Genomic DNA, 27085 nt, shown 5'->3' with positions numbered 1-27085 from the left:
TCCCGGTGAGTGAGAAATAATTGTTTAAAGTTGTGCAAAAATTGCAAACTTAATGAGCTATGAGAAGAGATTAGGGAATAATTAAGAGAGTTAATTATCCCACATTGAAAGTTTCAACCTTATTAAACTAGTATTTAATAAGAAGGATTATTAAATATAATAATTATAGTGGACTAAGATGGGCTGTAAGAGCCCACACGCGCGCACACGCGCGCGCCGCCCGCCCCGCCACGAGCCGCATGCCTCGAGCCCGAGCCCGTGCCCTTGGACTTGGACTTGGACTTGGACTTGGAGCCTAGTTGCGGGCTTGGCCCAAGTCTAGTGGGTCTAGTTCTTTTTAGACCACCACCGTTTCCACGTCAGCGAGCCAAGCGGGATGCCACCTCGTCAGTATGACGCGGTAAGCCAACGTGGCTGACACGTGATAGTCCACGTCGTGAACGAATCTAGAAGCTTCTAGACTCAGCCTCTCTAGCTCTGAGCGCGTAACGGCTTGTAACGCCCGAACGTTACAGCCCGTAACCGACGACCGTTACGGTTCTAGACTCAGCCTCTCTAGCTCTGAGCGCGTAACGGCTTGTAACGCCCGAACGTTACAGCCCGTAACCGACGACCGTTACGGTCTAGCTTTAATGACGGCCATTATGGCCGTTGACCCCCTGATAGGCTAGCCATTCTATGCATTCTACACACATCAAACTCTAGAAAGCATTCTGCATCATAAGCTCTCTCTCTCTCTCTGCATTGTTCTTCTGTCGAAGCTCTGCCCTCTCCTCCATCCAGTTCGCCGGAGCTCTGTTGATTGCGGTGCTGCTTCATCAGAGACGCTAGCCGTTTTATCTTTGGGGACGAAACGCTAATCCGAAGAGCACTACCGGGGCGTATCTCGTCTTGCGGAAAGAGGACTCCTCGACTCGGCTCTTTCCTGTTCTACACTTTGTAGTTTCGATTTCCATTTTTATTTTTTTCGTTTCAGTTCTTTTCTGTATTCCTTCTTGTAAGTACTAAAAACCCAACAAAAGTTAGTGGCATGTGAGTCCTATTTTTATGTATATTACTTTTATAATAAAATATGAGAGAGAATGAGTTAGTGGAATGTGACGTACACTATAAAAAACGTTAAAAGTGTAAAATAGACAAATTTTTATGGACGAATGAAAATGAAAATAAGTGACAAATTTTTAGGGATACGGAAGAAAATTGGTGTGTCAATTCAAAGAATTACAGTGTTTCCAATTGAGATGTCAATAATACACACAGATATTGCAATGACATTGTTCCGTAATTTACAACTTAATTTTAGATAAATGAGTTTGTAATTTACAACGATTTTGATTCTGAGCAATTGAGTAGTTTATTCAAACAATTCTTTGGTCGTTTTTAAATTTTTTTTTTTTTTGTTTTAGATAATTGAGTTTGTCATTCAAACATTTATCGTTATTCAAACAATTTCTTGGTAGAGATATGGAGAGATCAAAAGACTGATAAGCAAAATTTTGCATGACCCCAAATCCTAAGTTGACTCGTCACATAGACATACTTACCATTGTTAATATAAATAGCAATGATATTTTTATAGATAAAAACAACCCCACATATAAAAAGAAAACATGAGTTAAAGCTAGAGATAATATGGGATATGGAATCCCACGACACGTAAGAGAAAGCAAAAATAAGATTGTTAGTTGGCCCCACTAATGGCTTTAATCCCACCACTCGCCGCCGCTGCGCCCACCGCCTCTCATTTCCCAATCTCATGGCCCACCTACTCCCTTCAAAACCTGCTAACTCTCCCCACCATTTCTTTTTTTTTTTTTCTATTCACAAAAATATTTTGACTTCTATTCCATCCCTACCGTATAATATTTCTTCTGTCCCACAATAAAAGTCCTAATTTATCATTTTTATAAATTTCAAGAATTTTATTTCACTTTTATTATAATTGATAAGTAAGCCTACCTTCTACCAACTAATTTCACTCATATTTTATTAATATAAAAATAATAGTATATAGATATAAGTGAGACTCATATTCAACCAATTCGATCAACCACTTTTCATTATATTTTTTAAAATCAGTGTCATAACTAAATATGACTCTTATACGTACATAGGGAGCAGTAGTTTGAAATAAATAATATTTCATCTATTTCATAAAAATAATACCTATAATATTTTGAAAGAATATAAATTTTAATACATATATAATAAAATAAAAGAGATTTTGATAGAAGAAGTGATTGAAATATTATTAATAAAAATAAGATGTTTTATTAGCATAACAAATTAATAAAAATAAAAATATGTATATTTTATAAGATGGTTTAAAATATTAAAAATATTCTATTTTTATAAGGTGGATGACTAAAACAATTGTCGAATAAAAAAACATAAATATGACGTGATATTTTTGCCAATTGTAGTTTGTACACCTTTTAGAATAGAGATCAAATGGTTGGTGAAGGTGACATAAAAAAAAATTATCACCGAAGTTTTGCAAGGTACTTGAGTTTAATATTGAATTATTATTCATCTGGACCACTAATTGGTTCTTCAGAGTTCTTTGAATTTTGAATTCATGAATTCGTTTTATATTTTCTTTCAGCCATATAACCAATAAATTTGTAAGGTATTTTGGATATTTTATAAATAAAAGTATGTTATTCAGACAGAACAATCTATTTCAGTGTGGTATTAAGACATACTGTAATACTCATCATTAAGGTTAATTTTGGTTTGTAAGTTGTTGAAATGGAAGTGTAAATTTGATTCAAATATTAGCTAATAAGTAGAAAAATGAAACCACTCGTCTTATTTTTAGGTCGAATAAATGTGAGGATTTTGTTCAAAATTTACATATTTTTAGAAAAAATAGTTCTTGCTCGGTCTACGCTGACATGATCAATTCCCATTAGAAAAGAAGGCTAAGTTGTCATTGGACAATAGTTTCTTCAATTTGCAACCACACAAATATTTTATTCCAATCATTCAAGTAAACCATGAGTAACAAATTTAGGTGAATAAGAATATTATAAATTAATAATATTATTATTATTATTATTAATATTATTATTCAGATAGGTCTAAAATCATCCATAATCAGCAGTGATACCTCTCGTCGTACCTCTAGTCATTCATAATCATTTACCTCAATATTTATGTCACACAAATCATACATATCTTCATACCTCTCTCATTTAATTTCAATTTTTATTTTTTATAAATTATTTTATAAAATTAAAATACACAACAATATACTAAAGGAAATTAATTCATAAGAAACATTATACACAACTAGTGAAAAAATTGTAAGTCATAAGATAAAAAATTCAAGAAAGTAAAATTTTAAATTTCCAAAGAATAGAAACTAGTACATCCTACTAGGTTTCCACAACTTTAAGTTTATTAATTATGTGGTTGTGCAAATCCAAAACTAATTTGAACATTACCAATATATCTTTCTCTACCATTGTCTTTAACTGTCAGAGCTGGCAATTTTGATGATATTGAACATAGCGAAAACAACCCTATCTAGAGTCGAGGTGGGTCCAGCTAGAGACGGTTAAGTACTTGGAGTTGTCATACCTTTTTCTCATTCGCCTTTCTCTTTGCCGCTTTAGTTCCTATGGGACAATTCTGAGTGCTAGGAGACGAGACATGGTTGGAATAGTTGGCGGGTTCCTTGTTTTTCAAGTCGATCGATGCATTTAAACTTGTAGAATAGTCACTGTTGGTTGAGACTTGGAAATTAACCTCTTTGGATGCAACTAAATATTAATTCCTCCATCTCCGGAACGTATGAACACTTGGTTCAACATAGATTTTAACATGTAATTGATAAAGTAAAAGCGAGAGAAAGAAAGTATTAGTGGAGAGTAGATTTTGTATCATTAGTAATATAATATAATGGTATAAGTTGTAAATATAATGATAGAGATGTATTCATATACTTTTCCCATCTTTTATGCTTTTTTCTTTATAATCTCCACCATCTATTTTTAAGATCTAATGGCCTAGATTCATGCTCCTATTATTAATAAAATCATTATTTTAATAAGAAAAAGGGCAGTTTTGGGAGTGATAGCTTTAGGCGGTTAATTACATTCCTTGATTCACTCCTTTTTAACTTTGGTATATAAATAATCTAATTTATTTATTTTATTGATTCATGCTTCAATCTTTCTTCTCTCTTTCTTCTCTATCAAAATTTTCAGCGTTCTTCTCTATCGAAATTTTCAGTGTGACTTCTCCATTGAAGAATTTGTCATTCCTAAATTGTTGTTTGGTTTTCTAAATTGAAGAATCCACGGTTTAATTGATTTCGTTTCTCTTTAAACGATGGAAGAAGCGAGCAATAAGGGCCTAATGCTCTCCCTCATCGTTTTTCCTCCATTGAAGACCTTCTCAAGAAATTGATGTCGTCTTGAATCAATTGAAGACGTCTGTTTTTATTTTGATTATTGATAAATTTTGGTAGAAAGTAATTGTATTAAGCGTGTATGCATCAATTGTCATTTTATTTCATGAAATCATCCATTGCTTACAGATTTTCGTGTTTTCTTTTCGTTAGTTTCAGTTTGTAAATTTTCGACAAGTAATGCACTATATTAAATGTATAATGTAGATTGTATTAATGTACGATTATAGTTATATAATGTATATTCAGCTTTGAATAATGTACATTACAATGGGTTTAACGTGTGACAGAAGTTAAATCCATTCCCCTTTGGGTTTAGCAATCCATGTGGCTAGAGAATAGTACCGACCGAAATACGAAAACGTGACCAAGGGCAGAGAGTTTGAATCATTCCCCTTGGGTTTAGCAACCCATGGGGCTAGGTTATAGCACCACCACATGAATTAAATTTCTTTTTTTAATGCGTTTAAGATTTGGTACAGTAAATAATGTACCAATAGTATCTAATAATGTGCACGGATCATTGAATAATGTACAGACTGAATAGAATAATGTTGAAATGAAATTGAATTCATGCCCTTTGGGTTTAGTTATCCATGAGGCTAGGTTGTAGTACCCACTCACAAACGGAACCATCACAAAGGGCAAATAGTTTGAATCATTCCCCTTGGGTTTAGCAACCCATTGGGCTAGGCTATAGCACCACCACATGAATTAAATTTCATTTTTTAATGCGTTTAAGATTTGTTGCAGTAAATAATGTACTAAATAGAATCTAATAATGTGCACGGATCAGTGAATAATGTACAGATTGAAGAGAATAATTATGAAAGCAAATTTAATTCAAACCATACCAAGTGCTTTACATCGTCATAAATCTAGACAAAATACCCTACAAATCTATTTCAAATCAGTTGGACACCTCCTGAAGTACATGTTGTCTTTCTTGTTTTGACTAGGTGCTGCAAAATCCTCTCTCACCGAGACCGTCACAGAGCCGTCGTTGCCGCCGCAGCGCACAAGGAATGGGGTTGATCCATGGGCATGAGCATTTCCAAACAAGCCTACTTGGTTCATCTTTCTCCAACACCTCCTGGTTGGGTGAATTGAGATCGCCATTGCTGCCAAGTTCCTCCAACACCTTCTGGTTTAGCAAAAGGAAATTACATGTATCAGTGATGTAACAGATCAATAATGTACAAAAATATATGTATAATGCATTTGTAATAGCAACAACAGTAATGGTTAATATATCAGGTCAGTAGTGTACGATAAATAACACATAATGCAAGACAACATATCAATAATGTACCAAAAGATTTTGCCATGCAACTCAATAATGTACCAAGAAGTTCATATAATGAGTAGTAACTGGCTAGTAATGTACCAAACTTTACAACGAACACAATATTTCATACTGTAACTTGTCAGTAATGTATGTAAATTGGTAATGTAATGTACAAAACGGTATAAATAATGTAGCTTGCAACAGAACTGGATGAATAATGTATCAAATTAAACTAATGTAATGTACAAAACGGTATAAATAATGTATCATATACATGCTAATGTAAAAATCCAGTTAAATGCATAATATACAAATGGAAGCAAATACTGTAAATCTGAATATAACATTTTCCCTATTAGACCGATTGATGAAGCTTAAAAAAAAATGCATGCCACTACTCTATGAATTAAAGAGCCAAATGCAATACACCGCTCACCTGCAGCCTGGGGGGGGGGGGTTTGGGATTTTAACGGTTGGCATCTTTTTGTCATTGTGGATCTGTTAGACGAACAAAATATCAAACTGGTTAAGATTTTCAGTACGCTATCGTCCATTCGACAATTGTAGACCGGTAATTAAATAAAAGCTTCAATTATGTACAAAACCCTAACGAAAATGCAGACAATTTCATGATTTACAAAAATATCGACCAAAATGCGTGTCCCAACCGTGATATTGTCTGAGAGAAAACATTGAATCGACTACTAGGCGGTGTTTCGTCGGTGAAAATCGATAATTAAAATTGGGTATTACAAAAAGTCGAAGCATATAAACCCTACCTTGTTGTGGTCTTGAAATTCATGGTTGAGCGCGACGGTACTGAGGTTTCGACTGACGAACAGCGTCGGAAGCTTGGTTAATCCGTGAAAATCGAAGCTTGGATTGATTTCCGTGGCGGCTAGGGTTTGGAAATGAAGGAGAATTAAAGGAGACGATTTTTTGTCGTGGGTTGAGGAGTGAGACAGTTGGAATGAGAGAGAGAGTGAGTATCTATGAAAATTTTGCTTAAATCTCGCTCCTTCCATTTTGAAATGCGTTAGATTTACTGTAGTTTTACAATTATACCCATATAATGCACAGATCATGCCGAATAATGCAACACGGGATCCTTTATCAAAGAATCATCTAGTCCGTCCATCCATTAAATCTAATGGATGATATTAAAAAGGAAATAGACACTAAAGGGGCAAAAACACCTTAATGCCCCCTGATATAATGATATATTTATTTATATATTTTAAAAAGAAAAGTTCATACTACTCTTAAGGAACACTTTTTTAATGATTGATGGAGTATGACATTTGACACTAACCGAATCTTGGGTCTCTTCTCTTTCGGTTCTAAGAATAAACTCCTTGTGTCCCCAATTAAGAGTCATATTTTGATCGAGCATGAGTTTTAAGAAATGTAAATAAAAATTAATTGAAAAAGTTAGTGGAATGTGAGACCCACTTTTTTATATTGATTTTATAATAAAATGTGAGTGAAATGAGTTAGTGGAATGTGAGATCTACTTACTATTTATAGTAAAAATGAAGTGTGATACTTAATTGGGGACGAACTGAAATGGAAAAATGTGACTGTTAATCGAGGATGGAGCGATTACTATACTCAGTTAATCAAAGCCTAATTCGTACTCTATAGAAGTAGAATTTCGACCGGGATAGTAAAAAGCGCAAGTCAAAACAAAAATGAATAATCTATTTTTTCATAAGTCAATCGAGTCTGAGGCAAAAGTTTTTATTTATTTTTGAATCGGACTTACTTTAAATTTTTAGTGCTATTTAATTATTAAATTTTTAATGCAGGTCTTTTTTCATCAAATTTGTATTACATAAATTTGTTGGATTTTTTGTTTTAATACTAGTACTAGTATTTACTAGGAGTTATTATGCTATACATCTTTTTTTGTTGTAGTAGTATTATAGTTCTAACAAGTTTATTTTCAATTTTGAATGTACAAAATAAGACTGTTTACTTTTTCCTCATCTTTTTTGAAAATCCATATCAATCTCCAAGCATGATCGTCACATGATTACATCTGACATCCCAAGAGCAAATATTAAAACCTAAATTATAAGATTCATTTCTGAATAATTTTCTAGGATGTATTACTAGTACATTCTATCAACGGCGTACAATATATATCATTGTCCATAGCTGGACGATCCGAACGTGTGATCCACGCAGTTACACCAAGACATAGGTTATAAAAAAAATTTCTCTCAGCTAATGGTAGCCTGGTAAGCTACGATGGCCATTGGTTTACCATATTGCTTCTGTATTTACAACGAGCTTGTTCATTGAGTTTGATATCACAAATACATTATTGTGGTTGACACCACAAACTTCGTCCGACATTAGGAGTCTCATTTGAGTTCAACACGAATCTTAAGAAATGTAAAGGAAAATGAGTGAAAAAAAGATAGTCGAGATCCATTTTTATATGAGTATTAGTTTTGTTATTAGTTTTGTTAAAAACGTGAATGAAATATGAAGTCTACCTATCATTTATAATAAAAGTGAACTGAAACTCCTAATAGCAGACGAGTATTACTTTGGATCCTCCATTTTTTGCAATTTTTTATATACTGTATTTAATATGTATATAAATAATTGTAAAATTATTGCAGAAAATGTAAGATATCCTTAAGAGAGAAGGCAATCCATTCTCTACAAGTGGTTCAATTTCGAATATAGAGTTAAATAGAGTAAGAAATGAGATGAATGACTAATGTCGCACGGCTTAATTCATTACCAATGGTCCGATTTCGAGGGTTCCATGTGATCAATATAAGTATACTGACTAAAATTATGACATAAATTACAAGTTTGTCTTTATTATATAGGCGACTTCCAATTATGACATGATAGTTAATGTAGGATTAAATTTTTGGACCGAAAGTAGAATATAAGGAATATCGAAGGGGTGACTCTTTTTAATCTTTGGTCGTAAAACAGTGGTAGCAGTCTAGCAGACACTAGTTATAATGTTGAAAGCATCGTATTAATTCTACATTGCTAATATTAGATAGGGAAATCGGTCGATGATGATGGTTTTAGCTAGCTTACTTGCGCCTTTTAGGATTCATGGGCAAAAAAGAAAAAGAAACTCAAATGATATTTTTTCACATTTACGGTGCTAAAAGATGCAAACTCTATGTGCTATGAATTAAATTTATAGTGCTCTATGTTAAAATACTCTATCCGTGTACAAAAAAAAGTGTAACCTTTTCATTTTAGTATTCTAATTTCTATATATTGAAATTTTTTTCACTATTTTTTTTCCTCTCGTACATTCTTCTTGCACATTCGTATAGATAAAACTATTTTTTCGTAGACGGTTTTTGCAAACTTGTGTACTACTAGCATGTTATAATAGTAACATTTCTTATGATAAATAATCAGAAAAAAAAACAAGATCGTTTTCATAATTACCTATTCTCTTTGCAACTGTCATGTTTTTTCAGTTTGAATTTACCACTCATATTATTTTAAGTAAATATATTTTTATAATAAGCTGATATTCATTATCTATAATACTAATATTTTAATTATATTTTCAGTGTCATTTAGCATAACAATTTAAATGAATTTGCGTATGTGAGTGGGTGGGGCTGACGAAGTACGTTTACTCCGTCCATGACAAAAATATGCAGTCAGAAATAAAAATGGTGGTTTTGTGACAGCTACCTTCGCTTTAATATTCCCCCCCACCACCACTCACCCAACACATTCTTTCTTCCCATTTCTTCCTACGCTACTATACTCTCTCTCTCTCTAACTTCACCTTTTCCGATTCATGGCCGATCTCGACTCCAACCCCGCCGATTCCCTCGCCTCCACCCCACGCTCCGACCACCACAACCTCCACGATGACGCCCCGCAGCCACGCGTCCGCTTCATGTGCAGTTTCGGCGGCAAAATCCTCCCCCGCCCCCACGACAACCAGCTCCGCTACTTCGGCGGCGACACTCGCATCGTCGCCATCCACCGCCACACCACCTTCGCCGCTCTCCTCTCCAAGCTCTCCAAGCTTTCCGGTAAACTAATTTTCAATTTCAATTTCAATTTTTGAATTGAACTGCCTGCGATGAAGAATTGTATTTCAGTTTTGATTTTGATTTTGATTTTGATCCAATTGAAACGGTTTTCGATAGGTACAACCAACATAAGCATAAAGTACCAGCTCCCCAACGAGGACCTCGACGCGCTGATAACCGTCACCGCCGACGAGGACGTCGAGAACATGATGGAGGAGTACGATCGCCTGAGCCAGAGCCAGAAATCGGCTCGCCTCCGCCTCTTCCTATTCCCGATCGACGACAATCTCAACGACTCCAGAGCCTCCAGCATCAACTCGCTCCTCGACGGCTCCGCCAAGCGCGAGAGCTGGTTCGTCGACGTTCTCAACGGCGGACCCACCGCCGGTTCGGTTCTCGAGCGCGGCCGCTCCGAGGTCTCCTCGATCGTCTCCGAAGTGCCGGATTACTTATTCGGGTTGGATAATTCCGACGATGCGTTGAAAGAGGGCAGCACCAAACTCAGGAACAAAAACCTCCCAAACGACAACGTTTCGATGTCGGATCCGGGCTCACCCGCCCCGGTCGTCTCATCTCCATTCTGCTCCACATCCTCGTCCCTGGCCCCACCCAACTTACAAATGATTCCGGATCTTCCGCCCGTGAAAACCCGACCCGTTAACCCGGTCCAGGCTGCAGAGCATATAAAGGAGAGTGAAATGCTGCACGATAAAATGGCCTCTCAACCAACCGGGTATTCGGGTGGACCCGTTTGGCACTACCCGAACCCGCAGGTGCAGCCCATGCCCGCGGTGTATTACATGCCCGGCAGTCACGTGCAGGCCGCCAACGCCTCCGTTCCACAGGTTCCGATCCGGGCACAGTTTCTGCAGTCGTACCCGGTTCCATCGGGTCAAGTACCCATGGGATATCCGGGCATGAATCACGTGTATGGAGCGGGTGTGAGGCCGTATGAAGTGCCCACCCGTTTCATCACTGATAATTCGGGTCAGCCGGTTTATTATAACGGGCCGCCGAGGAACATGGCCGTTGTTCCGGGTTCTTATCCGGGTATGGGTGTGCCCGGAGGGGAAGAGGCACAGGCACCCGGCCCGGACATGATGTCGGGTCGGATCTCCCAAGGATCATGAAATATAGGTCTAAAATCAGGTAACCTATAATGATTTGCAAAATGGGGAAGGGAATTCAAATGTTTATGTTTATTTGATGATACTCATTTTTGTTATGGTGGGACATAAGAATGTTTTATATCTTTGGTTTGGGTTGTGGTTAATATGTGGATAGGATTTTGTTGCTCATAATTCAATTTGCTGTTGGATCAAATTGTATAGACAATAATTCAGATGCCAAAGAACTAAATATAGATTCTTTTTTGGGTGAAGTGCATATATACATGAGTGTGATCTATCGCTACCTTTTGTTTAAGACAAAATTAACTTTAATGGATCCCACTAATAAAAAGGAATAAATTATTTAAATAAACTTAGTTATTATCATTTATTTAATATATAAATAACCTTTCAACTTCATTGTTTTATCGACTCTTTGTAGAAATTTGAAAACAACATTGTGAATTCCACGATCTGAAAAAAAAAGTGAAAATGCAAGTTTTTACGTACGATTTTTAGTTTTCGTGATATGTTGGATTTTCTGCACGTTCTTTGCTAAATTGTCAGTGTTATTCTTTAATGTCATAACTTGCAGTATCACGATTCTTTCTTTTTTAAAAGAGTAATGATAAACAACCAAATTTTGTACAACCAAAATAAAGTTATATTAATAATTTGATGTATTAGTTATATATTAAAATTATAAATATAGTAAGTGGATAAGTTAAAAAGACTTATTAGCCTTTAACCTCATTTTTTATATTTATATTTGAATTTTCTTTTTATTATTTTTAAAATTTGAATTAAAATAGGCACTAGTTACATATATAATTCTAAAAAAATAAAAAAATTATAAAAAATCATAAATATATAACCACAATATTATGCATTTTCCATGTACTATATATGTATCTAATATTTTAGTAAAATTCATAAATAAACCTATTTTTTTGTCAAATAAATAAGAATGTGGTTGTACAAAATTTGGTCATAGATTTATTGTTTTTAAAAATGTTATACGCGACATAAATTGAATGAATAGCTGCTTTTCCTTTAATAAATAAATGAATTTTAATAACAAACTACTTCTATTAGATTTAATTAGAAGTCAACTTTGTAGCTACTTATTTTTTTAGTGATGGAGCCCGTTATCTTTGTCTTTACATTATACATTTATACGGAGTAGTAAATAAAGAGATACTCCTACAATTTTTACCTTTCATAAATGTGGATATTATAGTTGCACATCTTATGAAAATGACTCATTTCACATATTGTCTGTTCTGCAAATTTTCAAATTTAATACATGACGCATCTTTTTAATTAACTGAATTGAGGGTAAAAAATGGAGAGAATTTTAAATTTAGCATATGTACAGATGTACTACTTTCTCACTTGTATTTATGCGATACTTAAAAAAACTTTGATTAAATATGATTAGTGATTTTTTATTTCTAAAACACCCGTCAACAATGATGGATTATTTTGATCATATTACTACTGTCTTATCTGCTTTCTCTCGCCTCTCATATTCTTCTAATTTTTTTTTATATATAGTATTTTATAAGTAGTGATAAAATGCAATACAAACTCAAAACTCTTCAACATAGTTTCAACACTGTTTCAATACAATATCAACACATTATAAAATTTTAAGATTTTAATGTCAACACAGTATCAACACAATATTAACACAACATTAATCATTGACTACCGTTGAAATCTTGTTGATGTTTTCCTGTTGATGCTTTTTTGTGATCTGTTGCCATTTTTCAATGGTCCAAATCATAGTTTTGCATTTGTACAATATTTAGAGTTTTCATTTAATCACATTCCAGTGTTTTATAGCCTCCCTTTTTTCTCTCTCCTCTATCTTCTTGGTATATTTGCAATAAAAAAAACTAGTTGGCAATAACGGATCTAAGATTTTGAAATCAAGGATGCGAAAAATAATTACGATAACTTAAAATATGATAAAAAATACTCAAATGTCAAAAATGCAATATTAGATATTGATGAAAAAACGCTACTCCATATATCACCTTAAAATATAGTACTACCACAACTAAGAAAGGTTAACCAAAATAGGAATAATTACAATCACTTAAAAAGTAGAAAGTCGATAGAAAATTGCTATAATGTCTCACATTTAAAATACTAAAAAAGAAAATGCATTAGAAAATGATAAAAGTTAAAAATTGAACAATAAGGAATCAAACCCTACTCTAAATACGAGAAGACCAACTTTTTCACCACTTAGGTCACTTAAGCGACAATATTAAGATATCTAAATTCGGCATAAAGAAATTATATTCTGGGGTACAAGTGCAGTTGTACACCTTGTTATACGCTGCATCCGCCACTGATAGAGAGTGTGTGAGTTGACCTAGCTAGTGATAAAGTTATTAGATTCGAGTACGATTCAATCATGACGTTACCATTAAATTTCTCTATTTGCCTATATAAAAAATTCACATTCGAATTAAATCACGAAAATAAATGAAAATCAAAATAATTATTAACACATGTATGGAGTGTCATCAAGAAAATATTTAAGTGGTCAAGACATACCACTTGGCAATATGACGTGGTATGTCCACTCAATGAATTTATGACAAGTAAAGAGCCATGTATGGAAATTAACAAATGTTAATAAATCTACTCATAATTCTAAAATATTCTATAATATTGAAAATTTCTTAATAAGTAGCATGCAAGAAATTCAATATTTAAAAAAAAAGTTATAATACACTATTAAATATTCTTTATAACATAATAATTAGCATGAAAATTTATGAATAGAATTGTGTAATAGAATTAGTAATATATTAATTATAAGATCTACGTAGTCAATATTTATTAAATTAAATCCACTACCATGAATATATGAATATTCTATTAGCTATAGAGTATAATTTTTTTTTAGAATATTCATGTATGTGTATTATGTATATACATACATGAGATGCTTATAAATTTTCCATATTTTAGAATTAATATAAATTAAACTAATAAATAAACGATTATATATATTGTGTGTAAAGTAAATAAACTATATGAATAATTCTATTTATAAGTTATTATTCTAACTAGTATTATGTTATAGTAACTAATATTTTATATTATTTCATAATTTTTTTTAAAAAAATCTTGAATTTCTTAAATGCTATTAAGAAAAAATTAAATATTAAAAATTGCTAATTATACGCTAATAAGTTTTTGGAAATTTTTCAGTATTATAGAATATTTTAAAATTATGAGTAGTCATTAGTTTATATTTGTTAGTTTCCATATATAGCTCTTCACTTGTCATAAATTTATTGAATAGACGTACCACATCATATTGCCAACTGGTTGACCACTATATATTTTCTCAGTGTCGTCACCAAATTTCTTAGGGTGACATAACCAGAGAGAAGCTAAAGTAACCGCCACCACATTTAACCGTGCTCCTATCTCACTTTACATATTAGAGCATCCTTAACCCCGTCCCAATTTCAGGCCCCAAGTTCCCTCCACGTCATCATTCCCTCAAATTTGAGTCTGAGATCGCAACTCCTCTAACCTTACAGGCCTCATCCCAAGCCACAACTATTAAATTACACTCTTCACAACTCCAGCCTATATTATTTGTAAAAATTAAAAACATTGAGCAATTATAACACGAGAAATTCATTTTTAATACAAAAATAATAAATTTTAAACTAAAATAATTTAAAAATTAGAACATTAAAAAAAGTGGGAAAAAAAATTTTAATTCTGAAAATCAAACACGTAGACCCTCTCCCTCTCTCTCTCTCTCTCTCTTCTTCTTCTTCCTCCCTTTTCTTCCTCTCCCCCTCCCTCTTCTTCCTCCTCCAACGCCGGGCTGGGATGTTGGGCGTGCGGCACGGGCACGATTAACGCGCGTTCGGGATGGCCCCCGGGCGCGGCTGCGTCCCCGGGACTGGCCCAGGCCGGAAATTGCGCTCCTCCAACGCATCGTGACGCGGGCCGGGACCCAACAGCTGCCCGGCCCCGCGCGTTAAAGATGCTCTTATGGGTCCTAATAAACACCTCTTTTAAGATCAAGTCCCACACAGTTTTTCTAGGGCAAAAACCAACATGGACTTTAAGTAAACCTCATAGTCTTGTTTTCATTACATCAAATCGATGTTTACTTCATGCGAGATACAAAAATACATAATGTTCAGAGCTAGGTTGGTATAAGTTTTACCTAGGACTGACTAATCGTGTGGGTTTGGTCATTATCTTGTTGAATGGGGATTATAAGATAAAGAAATACATGTTTGCAAAAAATCAGATGTCTATCAGTCGATAGCATTGGAAACAGAAAAGGTAAAATGGATTATTCAGACATGTGCCCTTATTATCGAAATTGTAGATAACGTGGTGAAAAAAATTTCAAGAATAGTTAAAAAAAAATATGAATTGTGATTATCTCCTATGTTGAAAACTATACATGATACTACCTCCGTCCCACATTAAGTGCCACATTTAGTATGTACACGAGTATTAAGAAATGTAAAGAAAAATGAGTTGAATAAGTTAGTGGATTACGAGTCTCACTTATATATATTAGTTTCATAATAAAAGGTGAGTAGAATTGGTTGGTGTAATGTGAGGTCTAATTAACATTTATGGTAAAAGTGAAATGTGACTCTTATTGTGGGAGAGACCGAAAATGCCAAAATGTGACACTTATTGTGGAACGGATGTAGTATTAAAATTCATTGGGAATCGAAAAAGTTAGAACTCAAATGTCTAGAAATGTAATTTGTAATTCACTTCAAAACTAATGATGTCACATGTTTTCAAAAATCATTGATATAAGAGTGAACTACATATTTAAGCCATATATTTGTCACGATGCACGTTTGCGGCCTCTATACTTATACTTATGCACGTTTTAAGATTCTTTTCACTTTTGGCCTTTTTTTCGGACGAAAACACAACCAATGGAGTAGATGAAAAATTTGTACATTATTTTCTCTCTTTCTTTCTTTTTCCTCTTTCCTCTTTCCGGAAATGACTTAAGCATGTTTCTCTATAAAAGCATGCGATTTAAATTTATGCCACGAGGAACGAGACAGAAAACCTAGACGAGGGTTCCAGCAACATTTCCAGTTACAAACTTACAAGAATATCTCAGCCTTTAGATCTGAGAACCTATCTAAAAGCTTTCAGATGAAGGGTGCACACTTTTAAAACGTGAAAAATCACATTGTATTTCCCCGTCGAAAATTAAATGGCTACAATGATTACTTAATCATCCATGTAGAGATACATAATAAAAAAAAATGGAGTATCATACGGCACGAATCTCAGCTTTATCATATGCCCTAACAGTGTTATCCGAAATCCCAAAGGCATTTCCTAAAAGCTTCACTTTCCATAATCGAATCGATCTCCAAATGAGTTAATAATCATAAACATATGTTACCACTAATGAAAAAATGAACATTTTTTCTTTCTTAGTTTACCTGAACTCTTTTAAGGAATACATTAAGAAGTGCCTCATAGTATCCTTCAGATAATCTTTTAGCTCTATCGAGTGTGGCTTTAAGCCTCAAACCCCATATTCTTGTACCGCTGTCTTGAAATTATTACCCCTATAGCTTTACACTGGTCGGGCTTTCATCCTGGTAAGCCCAAGTGATGTATGCCGGTGACCGGAGCTCTGAGTAGCTCACTCCAAGAACCAACGTTCTTTTGCTCTACATTCTCCGCGAGCTAATGGGCTTCATCAATAGCTTCAAGTTCATTGATGAACCTATGAAAGGAAGATAAAGGAGGAGGAGGAGGAAAGCGAGAAAATAGAGTACAAATTTGCCCTCTACCCTTTTGGGGGTGTTTTCGTCTGAAAAAAGATCAAAAAGTGAAAAGAACCTTAAAACGTGCATACACACAAATATAAGGTCCACAAATGATTTTTAATATGTATAGGGCCCACAAACATTCGTCATAAGAGCATCCCCATCCGTGCTCTTATTAGTCTGAAAAAAGATCAAAAAGTGAAAAGAACCTTAAAACGTGCATACGCACAAATATAAGGTCCACAAATGATTTTTAATATGTATAGGGCCCACACATAAGAGCATCCCCATCCGTGCTCTTAAATAAGAGCACGGAGGTGGGCCCGGACCCACTTTTACTCCTTGTCCTTCGGCAATAGCACAACACCCACATCCATGCTCTTCCGCAAGGACAAGCTCAAGGGTCCCACCATTCTATTATTCAATTTAAATACTTTAATTACTAAAAACATTTCTACAATATAAAAATACATTAAAATATAAAAAATACATAATTAAATCCTAAAAAATAAAAATTACAAAATTAAAATCCTAAAAAATAAAAATACATAATTAAAATCCTAGAAAATAAAAAAAATACATAATTAAAAACCTATAAATTAAAAATTATATAATTAAGACTAAAAAATACCCCGTGGAAGACTAGTCCTCTATCCCCAATGTTCTTTGGAGACCCCGTATCATTGCCACATGTGTTACAAGTTGGTCGGGAGTCATGTTAGACCTATCGGTCGCATTGAGTTGACCCAAAAGGGTCCACAACGAGTTGGTTGGGGGTTGAGGTGGCACAAAGGGAGCGGGGGCGGATGGAGTCGGGGCGCGACAACGGTTGGTCGTCGCCTTCTTCTTTCCTTGCGGCCGGCGGGAACTGCTCTGGCCAGCGTCAGGGCTACCCAAGTTAGTTCCGACAAGCTGGGTAGCCACTTCATCGGAGGCGCCGTCGGATAGGGCTACCGACCTCGACCGTTTGCTGAAGGAGCTGGAGGAGGATGCTACTACACCACCCCTATACTTCTCATGATGACACGCCTCCTGCCATAACCTGAGGTACTTGAACGGTTTCAAGTTCAAGGATTGGTAGGTCGCCAAGGCGGCACTGATGATGTCGAGCTCGCTCTTGCCGCTCCCCGCCGACCGCTCTTTCTGGAGGTAATACCCTTGGAACTTACCGATTGCGTAGTTGGCTCTGTAGATGGAATTGCGCATCATACTATCATTGCGATAGATGGTTCCCTTGGGCCGATTTTCATTGTACAGACGAGTGATGCGCCACTAAAACGTTTCCCCGCTTTGGTTCGTGCCAACGTCCGGATCTTCGGAGACTACCAAGTATGCTTTGAACATCTGCATCATCTCATCCGAAGTGTACGGGTGCGGGTACCACGAGTAGGAGGAGTAAGAGTAGGAGTGGAAGTAGGAGTAGGAGTAGAGCTGCCGCTCCCTCCCGATCCGAGTTCGGGTGCCTACCCGTATCGCCCATCGGGGGCATCTTGGTCGTCCATCGGGTAAGGCCGGTAGCCACCCGGAACTTGAGAACCTTGGGTTTGAGGAGGGGCCGAAAATTGCGTTTCCGGACTAGGGAATGGCTCGGAGCCGAACCAATCGTGGTTCCAACCGCGGGAGCCGGATGGGTGATCGCCAGAGTCAGACATTGTGTAGTGTGGTGGGAATTTAGATGAGAGAATAGATGAAAATAGATGAGAGAATAGATGAGAATTGATGAGAGAATTGATGAGAGAGTTTAGATGAGAGAATAGATGAGAATTGTGTAGTGTGATGAGAATTTTTTTGTGTTGAAGTGGGGTATTTATAGAAAAAAATGTGAATTTTGGGAAAAGAATATTGAAAAATAAATTAAAAGTGTGTAGAAAACGGATATAATTTATTGGGAAGTAGGAAAATATTTTTTTTAATTAATTTCAATTTTTTTTTTTAAAAAAAGAAAATATCAAATTTGCCAACGGCTATGCCGTTGGCCAATCGCAAGACGCCACGTAAGGATGCTCAGCGGCACAGACATGCTCTTGTTTAAGAGCAGCGTCGTGCCGGACGAGCTGCAATGACGGGCGACCGCCCATTGCAGATGCTCTAATAATTATATGGCCTAAATATGTAGTTCAATCTTGATATAAAGAATCAAACATACGGTATTCTTTTATTCTCATATCATTCGTACATATTATGCCCTTATAATTTTCATCTATTAACATTAATAAAATGGGTTAATCGAATAGAGAGCGAGTGTTCGATTTTGATAAATATATAGTAGTATTACATTGGCCACATCCAATAAACTAAGGTTAATTTTAAAAACATACCCTTGTGATAAAATAGGGTTAAAAAGCATTAGTATTTGCGTCTCAACCAAACATACCTTAAAAAAAAAACCAAACGCTTAGCTTGGCTTCCTTCCTACATACTATAACTTGGTTTCACCGCATAATGAACACAAACCCACACACCATTGCGCCTCTCTCTATCTCTCTCTCTCTCTAAAATTCTTTATTAGAAACTCCTCTGTTTTATTGCGTCTCTGCTTCCCTCCGCCGCAAGCACCTCCCCAATCCCCCCCAAACTCCTCACAATTTTCCGCTACTGACCGCAACAATTCCATCAAAAAAAGGGGTTTTATTCAAGTATTGATGCCGTGATATCTGATGGCGGCACCACCTGTGAAATCGCAACCATTGCACAACTTCTCCCTCCCCCACCTCAAATGGGCCCACAAGAACTCCTCCTCCCCCCACAACCACCGCTTCCGCCGCCGCGATTCCGCTGATCACCACCCCGATTCCGACCCCAAGCACCCGCCGCCACCGCTGGACGACGCTGCAGCGGCGGAGGAGGAGGCCAAGCCGTGGAAGCTGCGGCCGAGGAAGGAGCCCATCAAGGCGGCGTCGAGTTCCAAAAAGGACACCGCGAACAATGATGGCAGCAGCAACGCGCTCAAGTCGCAGCGGCTGAGGGAAGGGGCCCACCAGAGCGGCGGCGTTGAGCGCAACTCGAAGAGGAAGGTCTGGATTTCTCTGTCGAGGGAAGAAATTGAGGAGGATGTCTACGCCTTGACCGGAGGCAAGCCCGCCCGCCGCCCCAAAAAGTGGCCTAAGAATGTTCAGAAACAACTTGAAGTATGTCATCTACATATACATTTACATATTCCTGATTTTGATATTTTGATTTCTTACAAGGGTTTTCATTTTCCCCCTTTTTGTATCAGGGTGTATTTCCTGGATTGTATTTGGTTGGAGTTGCGGCCGACTCTTATCGGGTTATGATGTCTTGGTATGGCCTGATTTTCCCGTTTCTTTGTATATTTGAAGCTCTTCTGCATGCATGTTATGGAACTGTGTGCTGCTATTTTGTGTGAAATTCCAACAATTATTGATGGATTAGTGTTTAATTATGCATCAGGAATAAGGGCATTGTGGTTGCTTTTGTCTGGATTGGTGTTTTTGAATGTTTACTCTGTGTTGCTGCCTGCATTATCTTCAATTTCTTTTGAGTTGAACTGGTTTGGTTTGATTTTCCCTAACTTGCTTGAGAATCTGATGTGCAGAGGTAGATCCGATGTTGATATGAAGATTATAAAGCAAATGGTTCCTTGGTAGAGGTATAGTATTGGTGCAAACAAGGATGACAGTTATGGTGAAACAGATTAATGGTTATATATAGTATTTAATTTCTATCTTCGGTAGCTTATTTTGGGCATTATCTAGAATTTAGGGGCTTAAGCGGTGGTTCACTTTTATCATGTAAGCTTTAAGCTTTTTTGTGAATGAATTAGTTGGATCCAGCATTTGTTGCAATGCAAATACCATATTGGCTTTAAGAGGCGCTTAACATTATTATGGAAACTTCCCATGTTAACGTGTTCATAATGTGAGCTGGAAATGCTCATGTTTATGCTTTCTTGCGCCTGGTTCTTTGCTAGTATTATGTGTTGTTATACTTATCTAATCCCTGTTGTTCAAAGATGATTTATATGATTTCTGTTCCTTTGAGTATGTATATTTATGTCCGTTCATGCAATGCAACTTCCCTTGATCGGCTTAAAGTGTATGATAAATGTGCTGTAAATCCTCTGTTTGGGCTTTTGTTAGCAATCTCCGTGTTATATGCATAATTCGTGGCTAGTAAGTAGTAGCTGTCATTTATTTCTACATGTTACTGTTTTATCTGAATGTGGATGGATTAGTTAATAGAATAGATCTTCGATCTATTTAGAACCTTAATATTTGTATCTATCCTTGTAAGACTATAGGTGGTTTTGATGAAGTATGTTACTCTGCATTTCAATGTGATGTTCAACAAATAAGTTTTAATCCCAGAGAATCACTTAGATGATTCATTGCAGCAGGAATCTTAACATATCTTTCTGAACTTGAATGGCTGGCTTAGTGGATGTTGTAGCATGTTGTGAGCACAATACTAAAGATATGCTGAATAGCAACAGACTGTTTTATATCTGAAACTAGAGATACTGAGAAGAATGGCTTAGGAAGTAAGTACCATCCTAAAATATGGAGCATATAAGAAGGCACATTGCTTGTTTGGAACTTAAAGTTTTCTTTCTTTCGTATTTCCTTTTTGGCTCATTTAAGAAAAAAATTAGCTTACCTCATCGAAACCTAGTATGAACTGAGTAGCCTCCACCATTATTGCTAGAGCTTATAAACTGGTAATGCCAGAAATTTATGTGCATTTTTTGATGATGAGATTGGAAAAAGCAAAATGTATCTTCGACTTTCTTGATGTGGCACACTATATGTTCAGTCGCGTTTTCTGCACTCTTGAAGAGTATAACTGATGAATAGCTCTTCAAGAGTGAAATTGTGATTCTTGATGTTTCAGCTTGCCATGCCACCTTCTTGTCAAAGTTGTGATGTACTATTAGTCGGAAGGGATCAGCTAATGCTTTTCCTAAGACATTTGCTCATACACTAATAATAGATTGACATGTGTACATTCTTTAAAAAAATGAAAAATAAATTAAATTCTATGTGGCATCTCTTCCTCCCCTCACGCTCCACGTTCACTGAATTCAACTTTCATTTCATCTTCCCACAACTCTCAACCTTTTGAACATCATATTGCCGCCGGCAAAAGCCAAACACCACCTCTGCCTCTCTCTCACCCCCTTCCAAACTATTGATGATTTGTATCTATTGCAAGTGGTTGTAGATGTGGATAAGTTGATAATGATAGTGATACATAGGAATTTTTGCAGTAACTTTCCGGCTGATAGTAGGATACACCGGTGGCTTTGACGTGATCCGTTTGAATGAGGCCGGACATTCTGGAGGCGGGGACACCTTTTTGACGGAGAGGAAGGCTCTGATCTTAAAGGCAGGGTCGTATATTTGGATGAGATTGGTTAGATCCTCATCGCAGGTGATCGAAATCAAAGCGTCCAGATCATCCACGGGCAATTGGCACCTCAAACTTACCGATGATCCACACATCTCTCCCATCCTCACCAACAGCTCTTTAATTTACGAATTAACACGAGTAATAAAATCAATACAAAACCTAAATCTGAATCAATTATTCTACGCAATCGAGATTATAGATAGGTTCGTGTAAACTGCGAGAAAGTACTGAGCGGAAAACGAAATGGAGCTATCGGCGGAGAGGAGGCGGGTTTGACCTCTGTGATAGCGGAGCTTGCCGTCTGAGTGGCGGGGTGTGAGAGGAGGAAAAGATGCCACATAGGATTTAATTTATATTTCATTTTTTCAAAAAGTATACACGTGTAAATTTATTATTAATGTATGAGCAAATGTCTTAGGAAAAGCATTAGTTGATCCCTTCCGGCTATTAGTTTGGTGAGAGTCTTGCAGTGAATATGATTTGTTTTGGTTGAAATTTTATGTCAAAATCATTTTGGTTCGTTTAATGATTGAGCTAAGAAATTATGGTCGTAACCTGAAATGTCTTGTAAAGTAGGATTAATTTCATAACAGATTATTAAATTATAATATTTATATCAAATTAGCTACTAAACATTAATTTGTTTCAAGATTAATAGTACTCCATTAAACTTTATCTCTTTAAAATTTAACCACCTAATTTTCATATTCTCTTTTCACATTTTGTTCTGCTTCCATAATTTATAGGGGGTTTGACGAATTACCCATTTATTTCATGCGGCCTTAGGAGGATGAATATAAAAATAGAAAGCTTTAATATTTTTTCTCAAGAGTGCAAAACGAGATTAACGTGGAAGAAGTTAGAAGACTTTGACATGCAATGTGAGTATCTAAAATTCTGCTTACAACGTAAACTTGAACGGTCAGAAGACTCGGATCATTTTTGAAGTTGGAAGAATATTGTTTTCTGGTGGTGTCACCGTGTCAGCCTATTTGACAAATAATATAACAAATTCAGCTTAAATAAAAATAGTTAGATAGCATTTTAATGATAATTTATAATAAAATAACTTAAAAATGAATTATCCTCAAACAATGGTTACTTTTAGTGCAACGATTACATAATTATGACTAAATCAAAATATTACTCCACGTGAGAAAGCTAGAGCTGCAGTAGACGAATTAGAAAATCAAAATACAACCTGTGGCACCTTTCTCTTGCACAGTTGAGGGGAATAATTGCATTACAACAAAGATGAAACCATATAGTAGTATAGTCTGTCATACTAAGGTAAAATATATAGTACTCCTAAAAAACAAACTCCAATTGTATCTATACAATCTCAAGATCAAGTCTTGGTTGCTGGTCTCACGAGCCCGAGGCCCGACCCACTTCCCAAATGTTTAAAGTCTTTGGCTTCGAGATGATCCCCATGGCCTGCAAAACCAGTTCCTCCCTTGGCAAGATTGACAAGATGCCTCTCTTTGCAAGGCTTGTCACAGGCTAAACAAACCTTATCGACGGCAACAAACTGATCAGCACACTTCTTGCAGAAGACGTGCCCGCAAGAACTCAAGGCCACAAGTGAAAGTGTATTTGTTAGTGTCACCTTGCAGCTAGGGCAGACATAAGTTTTGTCAAGAGAAGTTGATCTCTTCTCTTCATTAGTGTCTTCTATGAAAACCAAGGGAAAAAGTGTCTTCAACCTGAGTTTTTCGTTCCCTTCAGGGCATTTTGTGTCTGTTGACGGGGCATGTACTTTATTAGGAGCTTCAGGGGTTGCGGAAGGTAGCCAAAATGCCTTCATCGTACGGAGTGCTTCCTCTTCATATGAAGTTGTCTTTACACTGTTGGCTCCATGGAAACCGTTCTTGTCACTATTGTAGTTCTTATCATTGTACTGAGGTATCGCTCCATGGTTCTGCTGATCAAATGCATCGAGCTCTCTAGCTTTTTGCAGCATTAGCTTCTCCTCTTCGTCTTCTTTTTCCTGTTTCTGTTGAGCAGCATGGGCGGCTGACTTCCTGCATTTGGTACAAATCTCTTTCAATATAAAATCACAAGAAAAAATATACTACTCTGTACCGTATAAACTTCTCTCCGGTCCTCAATCGATTGATCAGAGAAGTCAATAAAAACAGGATCCCGAACACAATTAAGTGGTAACTTCCCAAAATCTCGTATTTACTTATGGGATAGAGTGTTATCCATTTACTACAACATAAAATAGATGATATGATACATAACCAATCCAAGATATGTAAGGCAGATTTGAGTAGAAATTGACTGACAGCATAAACAGAACAGTAAGGCTCAGAAAGTAGCCAAAGCAAGGTGGTCTTAAGAGTCAAGAGATTCTTCAATTTGAACAAATCCTTTCTTACTTGCTTTGAGCAAGAAAAGTAAACATTGAAACTAAAAAGATGAAGACATGAATCAATAGTAAACAAGATGGGATGACATCCTAAGTCAATAACAATCACCAATATACTTGAAACACAGTGCTTAGATAATAATATAGAATTCATCAACAACTGCAACTCATTGAACAGATTCTACACCACTATGATAGGTCATCAGCAAAACAAAAAAAATTGCACTTCACTTAGCACACAGCAGTGAACCAACTAAACCGATATTCAAGCAATTAGCATTTAAAACAAAAAAATTGAATGCATAAACATAGCAGGTAAAGATGGTGACCTGTGAATATCTTTCTTCTGTGCCAAAAGACATTCCAAAATGCACTCCTTGCAGAAAACATGGCCCTTGCCGCACGACATAGGCTCAATAAAGGGCTTCAAGCAGAGGGAACATGTGTCGAAGGGCTTGATGGAATCCCTTCCCAGTCTCTCATTCTGCGTGCCGTACCCTAGCTTCCGCTTCTCATCGTACGTGAAGAATGCTAAATCGTTGTTGTTCTTCGAGTGTCTCTGAGGCATAATTGGCGATCTGAGATTCAAGAACTCGGAAGAATGGTTTCAATTTGGGGAATTAGGGAAAGCGATGTCGAGGGAAAGAAACCCTAGATTGGATCGAACGAGACTAATCTTTTTTGCAATTTGGGAAAAGCTGTTAATCCAAACAGGTCACTAGAAATTCAGAATTGATGCCAATTGGGCCCCCAGAATACCAGGCCACGTTGGGCGTCTATATAGAAAATGGGCTTGGCCCAACCGAATTCAATAATGAGACTCTTCACCTAAATTAATTTGGTTAAATTCTAATTTATTCCAAAATTTGGTTAAATTCTAATTTATTCCAAAATTTAAACTCACACTCTTTCATTCTCTTAATTCACATCATTCTCATCACGTTCACCACCCTCAATCACTTATCAGTGCTTTTATTATGAACTCATGGGTATCAATCCTTCTGCGGCGAGCCCATTTGTTGGATTTTAGACGTTTAAGAATATTTTGAATATCTTGAGAATTCTCATTTATTCCTGGTGATATCTTGCTTGACCATCCCATGTTAGAATGATTTCAAGACTGCATAAGTAATAATCCAAACAGTTGGCAACTTTCTGTTTTCCATGTTGAACAAAAAAATTCATATGTGCTCCATCATATTCACATGTTCACACCTATAACAATATTAAGAAGAAATTATGTGCATATTTATTAACATATATAAATCGACGTCGTATATGGTCCCAGAAGTGTCCATTAAGTACATAACTAGAGAACAAATATTAGCCACAAGATTAAGAAAATCAAGGGCAGATATTCATCCATGTAATATTTGAAATTCATCCCGATTTTACATCACTATATGAATGAATTACTTCACTATAAGATGATGGGGTAAAATTGTCATTTAACAAATGAAAGTTGAGTTAAATTTGAAAAACATATCATTTTTCAAAATTCATCCTCGCGCGACTCTTCTCCTTCTCTTCTCATCATTTCGCCAATCCTCCAATCAAAAATCTAGGGTTCAATCGTTCGTCGTCATCGATCTTCGTCGCCTCCTCTACTGCGTTCACTCTCACTCTTCTCTTCCGTCTCTTTGGTGTTTCTGTAATAATTCTTTCGCTCAGCTCCTCACCGCGACTGTACCGCCGGTGTGCGCTGCTACGCTCATTTCTCTCATTTCCAAATTCTCTTTTTGCCTGCTATCGCTCTTCTCCTCTTATCTAAACCTCAAATTCTCACCCTCAACACCGATTCACTCCGCCGTCGTCGTCGCCTCATTTCATTTTCCTCAACATCCAATTCTCTCATTCCGTCGTCGAATAATGGACTCAAATCAGAAAGATTTTTCAAAATGTAAGTTGTCCTACCAATTTCGAATTCATTTTTTTATTAACATTTCTTCAGCTGATTTAAATTTCATTTTTTGAAGGTTTTAAACGTCAAAAGAAAATGCAACCGGAGGTCCTTACAGAATACTCCAAGGCTCCGATCATGAGTCATTCCTACTTTTTTTAAAAAATTTTAATTTACGATATTCCATGCTTAGAGTGAAGTGTTTGTGATCCCTGCTTATAGTGCACTGCTTTTTTTATTTCAGTGAAGTAAAACGTGCTTAGAGTGAAGTGTTTGTGGTTCGTGCTTATAGTGCACTATTTTTTCATCTCAGTGAAGTAAAATGTGCATAGAGTGAAGTATTCCATGCTTAGAGTGAAGTGTTTGTGATGCATGCTTATAGTGATCTATTTTTTCATTTAAGTGAAGTAAAACGTACTTAGAGTGAAGTATTCCATGCTTAGAGTGAAGTGTTTGTGATGCATGCTTATAGTGATCTATTTTTTCATTTAAGTGAAGTAAAACGTACTTAGAGTAAAGTGTTTGTGATCCTTGCTTATAGTGCACTATTTTTCATTTCAGTGAAGTAAAACGTGCTTAGTGTGAAGTATTCCATAATTAGAGTGAAGTGTTTGTGATCCGTGCTTGTAGTGCACCATTTTTCATTTCAGTGAAGTAAAATGTGCATAGAGTGAAGTATTTCATGTGGAGTGAAGTGTTTGTGATGCATGCTTATAGCGATCTATTTTTTCATTTCAGTGAAGTAAAATGTGCATAGAGTGAAGTATT

The 27085-nt window shown here is 36.2% G+C and overlaps 3 protein-coding genes across 3 annotated transcripts; 2 read left to right on the top strand and 1 right to left on the bottom strand.

The window, feature by feature from the left end:
* The first annotated feature begins 9424 nt into the window (after positions 1-9424).
* Positions 9425-11129, top strand: LOC125191769 (Octicosapeptide/Phox/Bem1p family protein). The gene is made up of 2 exons (XM_048089181.2): positions 9425-9748; positions 9866-11129. Exons 1-2 carry the CDS (start codon positions 9508-9510, stop codon positions 10876-10878), a joined length of 1254 nt encoding a protein of 417 aa, XP_047945138.2. The 5' UTR covers positions 9425-9507; the 3' UTR covers positions 10879-11129.
* Positions 11130-19116: 7987 nt separating this feature from the next.
* Positions 19117-20502, top strand: LOC125192977 (uncharacterized). The gene is made up of 3 exons (XM_048090664.2): positions 19117-19801; positions 19891-19955; positions 20230-20502. Coding segments are annotated over exons 1-3 (537 nt in total). The 5' UTR covers positions 19117-19330; the 3' UTR covers positions 20231-20502.
* Positions 20503-23224: 2722 nt separating this feature from the next.
* Positions 23225-25100, bottom strand: LOC125191714 (E3 ubiquitin-protein ligase CSU1-like). The gene is made up of 2 exons (XM_048089121.2): positions 24747-25100; positions 23225-24067 (listed from the first exon to the last, which is right to left on the bottom strand). The coding sequence occupies exons 1-2, from the start codon at positions 24983-24985 to the stop codon at positions 23392-23394; spliced, it is 915 nt and encodes a 304-aa protein (XP_047945078.1). The 5' UTR covers positions 24986-25100; the 3' UTR covers positions 23225-23391.
* Positions 25101-27085: the final 1985 nt, after the last annotated feature.

The sequence above is a fragment of the Salvia hispanica genome, chromosome 4 (genome assembly GCF_029641045.1).
Source record: "Salvia hispanica isolate PSC_SH4W2 chromosome 4, Shi_PSC_v1, whole genome shotgun sequence".
NCBI classification, from domain to species: Eukaryota; Viridiplantae; Streptophyta; class Magnoliopsida; order Lamiales; family Lamiaceae; genus Salvia; species Salvia hispanica.
Note: the sequence above shows the minus strand (reverse complement) of the source record. Positions and strands in the feature narration are given on the sequence as shown.